Genomic DNA, 7,500 nt, shown 5'->3' with positions numbered 1-7,500 from the left:
GAAGGAGAAGAAGGAGAAGGAGGAGAAGGAGGAGGAGGAGAAGGAGAAGAGCTAGAAAGAAGGACCCATATAAAAATACTAAGCCCCCGCCCCCCCTCCCCTCCCCCCAAAAAAGAACTACAAAAACGGTCGACTCACCTGCAGGGTCCGGGTCTCGGGTGGGACCATGAGAGCCCGGATGAACCTCTGGTCGTGGTAGTCGTCCATGGTGATCATTGAGAAGGGCGAGCGGGCACGAAGTCGTCGCTCTCTGGCTGCCTTCGCACACTCGCGGCGGTCGTCCTCGGCGGAAGGCGCGACGACACGTCAGAAGGGAGCCATCGCCGGTAGAACGACTTTAGCCACGACCACACGTATCGGTTTGCTTCTTTCCACTTAATTTACTTATTATTACTATTATATTTACTTATCATTAGATAACATCCATTCACATAAATTAACGTCACTGTACGATTACGACTGGGTTGCTCGTGAGATTTCACTGTGCATGCGATGTTTACGGCCTGTAACGACGAGCGCCGGGATCCAACCTCTTTAAATTAATACGACTCGTCGCTCGCTGGCCACTGACTCCGAACTCACAACTCGTCCAAAGAGAGAGAGAGAGAGAGAGAGTGAGTGTCACCTCCTCCTCTTCCTCAGACGTTATACGAGAAAAAACTGCCCCTCCGATTCTACCTCCCGACACCCCGCTTCTCCTCCATGTTCCTCCGCGTCACTTCCTCTCGCGGGGCGTGAGAGGACAGCGAGGGGCGTCCCGGGCCTCAGGGCGCCTCACGGGGCTGCCTCCGCTGGCCATCTCGGCGCCTCCAGGGTGCAAGGGTCGCCTTCTGAAGGTGCGGGGGAAAAAACGGCGAATTGGGGGAGGCCTCGCCACTCACGCTGGTGTATTTACTTATTGATTTGTATCTTTTTTCATCTATTTAATTATCTATTTATTCATCTACTTATTTATCTATTGAGATCGACGGGTAAGATCGTTGGTTTGAACGGCGAGTCACGCGACTTCACTGCTTCTTCTTATGAATTCTTGCTGCTTTTACACGGTTCTGAAAAAGGAAAAAGAAAAATGCAATTAATCTAAGGCTAACAAAAGCAATGATATGCAAAACCTCCTCCTTCATTAAAGCCTTAAATTATATAAACACAAAAAAATGTGACACAAACAAAGAAATACATAAAACAATATAAACTACCAAAATCAAGCCATATGCCAAATCCGCCCAATCAAGGCCTGCGATCAAAGACGGCCTCCAGCAAGGTCCACCTCCGAACACCTACCCCGAAGGCGTCAAAGGCTGGAGACACAGACGCTTTCGTTCATTTTTCATCCGCCGTCGATTTACACAAAATATTTACGGGCTTTCACAGCTCACAGACTTAGTGAACTGTTTTTCTTCTTCTTTTTCAACATCACACACGCATGCTCGCCCACACCCACGCCTACACGCACGCACGCACGCACGCACACACACACGTACGCACATACACGCACACAAATGGACGCACACCTACACAAATATACAAATATCAATTTAAATATTTAATCTATTCTTCGACACACAAATAACTTCCTTTCGTAAAGACTTTGATGCAAAAATCTGTTCTAAATATCAACATTTTAATTCAATACACAGTTTTCACCTTTATAAGATTGGATAAGACATAAAAAAGTTTATAGATACTTGAAATTACACGGAATACATGCTAATTCCAGTGAGCGGATAACCCAAGCATGATATATGTTAATATTCAACTTAATCACCGCTTCATCAAAACCACATTTCGCAATAAATAATATGACGTAATTAGTGAACATTTACTTTTAATATATATAAATATAAATATATATATACATATATATACATATATATATATATACATACATATATATACATAAATATATATATACATACAAATATACATACATACATACACACATACACAGGCACACACAAGCACACACAGGCAGGCGCGTACACACACACACACACACACACACACACACACACACACACACACACACACACACACACACACACACACACACACACACACACACACATATATTTGTGTGAGTGTGTGCATCTATCACTGTCTATTTTCCCTTCTATTGGTATTTATCTTTCTACCTACCTATTCATCTGTGACTTTCTGTCTACCTACCAACCAAGGCTACCCTCTCCCTACCTATTTCAATCTACATAAATGTAAATACATGTAAATATCTATCTATCTACCTATTTAAAACTATATTCAAAACTATAATCCCCAATGCCCGGCGCTGAAAATATCCAACAAAGTAAACGCGAATGAATTATAACCGCTCTATCCACCTCGGCAGCCGGATAATGGAAATCCAATAAATAAATAAATATATAAATAAATAAAGCTGTTCCCAGCACAAGCTATGCACTTAGCCACTGCATTCACGCCCACTAAAGGAGCATCTACGCCCTTTTTCTCTTTTCTGCATTGCTTCCCTTGCTTTACTTACACCTGTGGTCTTGTAAGCTCATTATTAATCGTATTGACGTAAGTTGGTAAGATCGGGGTTTAGAAATTACTACGGCTAAGATTTGCCCCGTGTTGTCTATCGGCTGAGAAACAAAGTACTTGCAGGTATCGATTTTTTTTTGTGACTTTGGCTTATCCTTTCCTTTGTCTCTGTCTGTCTGTCTGTCTGTCTGTCTGTCTGTCTGTCTGTCTGTCTGTCTGTCTGTCTGTCTGTCTGTCTGCCTGTCTCTCTCTTACATTCTTACTCATTTTTTTTCTTCTGTAACTCCTCTCCATCTACAATATATTATTATCTCTTTCTCACTTTCTTTCTCACTCTCTCTCTCTCTCTCTCTCTCTCTCTCTCTCTCTCTCTCTCTCTCTCTCTCTCTCTCTCTCTCTCTCTCTCTCTCTCTCTCTCTCTCTATCGCTCACTCACACTCGCTCACTCACTCACCCACACTCTCACTTTTTCTCCCCTTCTCCCTTCTCTCTCTATCCACTCTCTGACCAATAATTTCGCCTCTCCCCCTCTCGTCCGGCTTTAACTTCATTCCCGTTCTTCCCATTCTATCGACTACGTTTCCACTCTCCTTTCGTGTCCCTATTCCAACTTCGCTTTCTCCTTTACATATCTCTGTTTCTCTGTCTCTATCTCTGTCTGCCTGTCTGTGTGTCTTTCTCTCTCTCTCTCTCTCTCTCTCTCTCTCTCTCTCTCTCTCTCTCTCTCTCTCTCTCTCTCTCTCTCTCTCTCTCTCTCTCTCTCTCTCTCTCTCTCTCTCTCTCTCTTCCCTGGTTATTATTTCTCTGTGATTTACTCTCCTGTTTTGATCCTCATTCTTGCTAATCCTTCCGTCCATCAACATCTTTACGTTTCTAACATTCTGAAAATCTCATCCGTCCACCTGTTTTTTCATAAATTAATGTTCATTCTCCTAAATTAATGATCTCCATCTCATCTCCTCTTAATGCTTCTCCGTGACGAGGTTAAGCAGTGCCTTGACTTAAACTTGAAAATAAATAATAGGAGAAAAAAAAAGAAAAAAGGGAAAATATCTAAGATCAAACTAATCAAAACGAAGCAGTAAAGAAAGAAAAGATAATTAAAACGAAGAAGGAAAGAATGTAACAAGTAACACAGAGAGGGATAAAACAAAGGAAAAAGGAAAATGTTAAAAATAATGAAGGATAAAGACATAAAAAACAAAGACGGAAAGAAAGACATAAAAAAGTGAGTGTGTGTGTGTGTGTGTATATATATATACACACACACACATATATATATATATATATATATATATACATATATATACATATATATACATACATATATATATTATATGTATACATACATATATATATTATATATATATATATATATATATATATATATATATATATTGATATATAATTTTTCCTTGCTTTGATCAACATGATATTGTATCAGTTTTCTATCACTTATGAACGTTAAATATGTTTTAAAAAGAAAAGGGAATAATAACAACAAATAATAACAATAACACTAAAAATAAAAAATAAAATAATAATAATAATAATAATGATAGCAACATTGACAATAAAAAAAGGCAGAAGAAAAGAAATAAAAAGGAAAGAAAAAAATGGGAGGAAGAGAAGGAGAAGAGAATGGAAGAAATAGGAGAAAAAAGAAAAGAAAGAAAAGAAGGCAAAGAAGGAGAAGAAGGAAAGAAGGAGAAGAAGGAGAAGAAGGAAAGAAGAAGAAGAAGAAGAAGAAGAAGGAGAAGAAGGAAAGAAGAAGAAGGAGAAGAAGGGACCGCAGAATCGGGGTCTATTGCAAAAGCTGAACCATGCAGCGCCTTGCTCAGTAAAACCCAAAATAACATTCCCCGAAATTGGTGATTAAAGCAAATGAAACTCAACGCGGAAAAGTGTCATCCATCACGTTCATTAATCATCCCGAGATATGGAAAAGCCTCGTTAACTTTGAATCAAATTATCGTTCGAAGATAGCGTGAGCGATGCCGCGCTTGTGAACGGCGATAGTGAAGGCGCGCTTGTGAATGGCGATAGTGAACGGCGAGAGTGAACGACGATAGTGAAGGCGCGCTTGTGAACGGCGAGAGTGAACGGCGAGAGTGAAGGCGCGCTTGTGAATGGCTATGGTATCTGGGACGTTTGTGGGCGTTTCGGGCGTCCGAAAACAAACTACCTGTATATGACCGACTTTAAACAAGCAAATGTACTCGGCCAACATTTGTCAGAAAGATAGAAAGAGAAATAGAGAGAGAGAGAGAGAGAGAGAGAGAGAGAGAGAGAGAGAGAGAGAGAGAGAGAGAGAGAGAGAGAGAGAGAGAGAGAGAGAGAGAGAGAGAGAGAGAGAGAGAGAGAGAGAGAGAGAGAGAGAGAGAGAGAGAGAGAGAGAGAGAGAGAGAGAGAGAGAGAGAGAGAGAGAGAGAGAGAATGAGTGAATGAATTAAGGAAGGAAGGAAAGAAAGAAAGAAAGAGAGAATGAATGAATGAAAGAAAAAGAAAGAAAGAAAGAAAGAAAGAAAGAAAGAGAGAAAAAAAATACATACAGCCAGATAGACCGAATAGATCCCAGCATTTCCCAACAAACGGAATAACGGAGTGAGAAAAAAAAACGACCCCCACATCCGTTTTATTCATCATATTTTATGCCCCGGTACTCTACTTCCTCCCAAGTGACACCCTAACACATATCACCCTATATATCTCTCAAATGACACCCTATTTCACCCTATATATTCCAAGTGTCACTCCACAGCGTATCCGTTACAAGATGACCCCGGTACTGTAGTTCACACCACACAAGTATCGTATCGTCCTATTTTCGGCGATCTACCAGACTAATGAGTCAATCCACAACTGTCTATCGCTCGGGAGGCAGATAAGACCCAGCGAAACGGCGACGATCAGCTGTTTTGTGACGTAAGGTGGTGACGTAACATGTTTGGATCGTGTTGTATGAGTGAAGACTTATCGACTGGATAATTACACACACACACACACACACACACACACACACACACACACACACACACACACACACACACACACACACACACACACACATATCGAGGTGTTACCGTACCTATAACATAAATAGCTTCCATTAGAGTCTAAAAATAAAGCAACAAAAGAAAGGGTACTCTAAACATGCCCTCATACAATTCCACTAATGTAGTAATTACAGCGAATCTAGCAACACACGGACGCTAAAACGGCTCAGCTCCAAAGGTGTCACCTCAACACTCGTAAAGTAATAAAAAAGGTACTTGACACTCATTTCATGATATGGCACAACCGAAAAGCGGAACGACATCACAGCATCTTCTCACTCGGAAAACGATGTTACAAGACACCACCTCATTATGTGATGTAACAATCTACCTCGCCTTGCTGGGTGATGTCAGGGGCCACCTCTTCTTCCGTAAGTAACACCACGATCTATTCTACCCCATTAAGTAACGTTACAGACTACCCATTTTTTACGTAGCGTCACGAGCCGCCCTAGATACACACCTTAACCTCCTTAAGTCACGTAACAACCATTCCCTTCTAAATAGCACCATAAACCTATCTCTTTCTCCCCCGATAGTCCTCTTAAGTAACACCACAGGACAAATTTAACCCATTAAGTAACACTGTAAACACCCCACCACCGGTAAGTAACGCCACTAACCAAACTACCCACCATAAGTAACACTGCAAACAAACCCTCTCATCTCATTCACGTCACAACCACCCTACCCTCTAGCGCCCACACCTGACTTCCCCACACCCCTTCACCCCCACACCTAACTTCCCCACACCCCTTCACCCCCACACCTAACTTCCCCGCATCCCTTCAACCCCACCGACCCACTCACCTCCCACCCCCACCCCACCCCCGCATGCCGTGTGGATCCACCTGCAATCTCCAGCCGCCGAATGACTCAACCCTTCCCCGAGTTTTTTTGTTTTCTTTTTTTTCCCATAAATGACGCAACGGCGAGAAAGTGACGCAAGCCGGGACACAGAGACGGAGAGATAAAAAGATAACGATCTAGAAATATAATAGAAATGACGTTTCGAATTTTATACATAGAGTAAGAGTGAATACATAGAGTAAGAGTGAGAGTGAGTGACATAGTATATCTTAGCATATTTGAGTTCGCTTGTGTGCGCGCGTGTAGGTCTATGTGCTTTGTATATATGTGTTTTCAGATGTATACAGACATGGTCAGAGACACCATAGGTGAGTATCTCCTTTTCTAGACAGCCGGGAGCAGGAGCGACGGGGGCGGCAGGTGGTCCAGGAGGAGAGGGACAGATGGTGCAAGCGGCAGGTGATGCTTCGGTCGCTAGATCAGGAACTCGAGGCTAGTAAATCAACTGTTTTCTGTTGTACCTCGTGTCTTTTCTTTTCATTCGCCCCTTCTTTTTTTCCGCCTTTCCTCCTCCCTTCTTATTTACTTTCCATTTCCCTTTCCATCTCTCTTTCTCTCTCTCTCTTTTCTTCCTGCCATTCTCTTTCCTTTTCCTTTCCTTTCCCTTCCACTGCCGCTTTCCTTTTTACAATCCTTTCCATTCCCCTTCCTTTTCTACTTTTCGCTTTCCTTTCGTTTCTTTCCTTTCTATTTTCAACCATTTCTTCTTTCATTTTCTTCCTTTTCCTGTCTTCTCTCCTTTCATTTTCTTCTTCTCTCACTTTTCCCTTTACTTTCCACCACATCCTTCTTTTCCTATTTTCGCAACTCTCTTCCCTTCCTTCCCTGATCTTCCCCTCCTTCTCACTCCTTCTCTTTGCCCCTCTCCCTTTTCTCATTTTCTTTTCATTCCCTTCTCCTCTCTTCTTTTCCTCTCCCTTCCCTCTCTTCCTTCCCTTTCTCCACCTCTCGTTCCTTCCAGTCTCCTCTTGGATCGAACGAAGATAAAGATTTAATAGAACGAACGAAAAGATAATGAGAAAATGGAGGCGAGAAGATGATAAAGCAGCGAATAAAGCGATAATAGAGAGAAGCA

The 7,500-nt window shown here is 42.0% G+C and overlaps 1 protein-coding gene across 2 annotated transcripts in view; it reads right to left on the bottom strand.

Moving 5' to 3' along the window:
• The window catches only part of LOC125038191 (rap guanine nucleotide exchange factor 2-like), a 242,104-nt gene that overhangs the window by 211,836 nt on the left and 22,768 nt on the right, over positions 1–7,500 (bottom strand). The window contains exon 1 of one of the 2 annotated variants that reach the window (XM_047631584.1): positions 139–1,046. The exons of the other annotated variant lie outside the window; for it this stretch is intronic. Coding sequence (XP_047487540.1) covers positions 139–216 — 78 coding nt within the window. The 5' untranslated portion in view covers positions 217–1,046. Of the gene's footprint in view, positions 1–138; positions 1,047–7,500 lie in introns of those variants that run through there. 2 annotated transcript variants of the gene reach the window in all.

This window comes from Penaeus chinensis, chromosome 24 (genome assembly GCF_019202785.1).
Source record: "Penaeus chinensis breed Huanghai No. 1 chromosome 24, ASM1920278v2, whole genome shotgun sequence".
Taxonomy (NCBI): Eukaryota; Metazoa; Arthropoda; class Malacostraca; order Decapoda; family Penaeidae; genus Penaeus; species Penaeus chinensis.
Note: the sequence above shows the minus strand (reverse complement) of the source record. Positions and strands in the feature narration are given on the sequence as shown.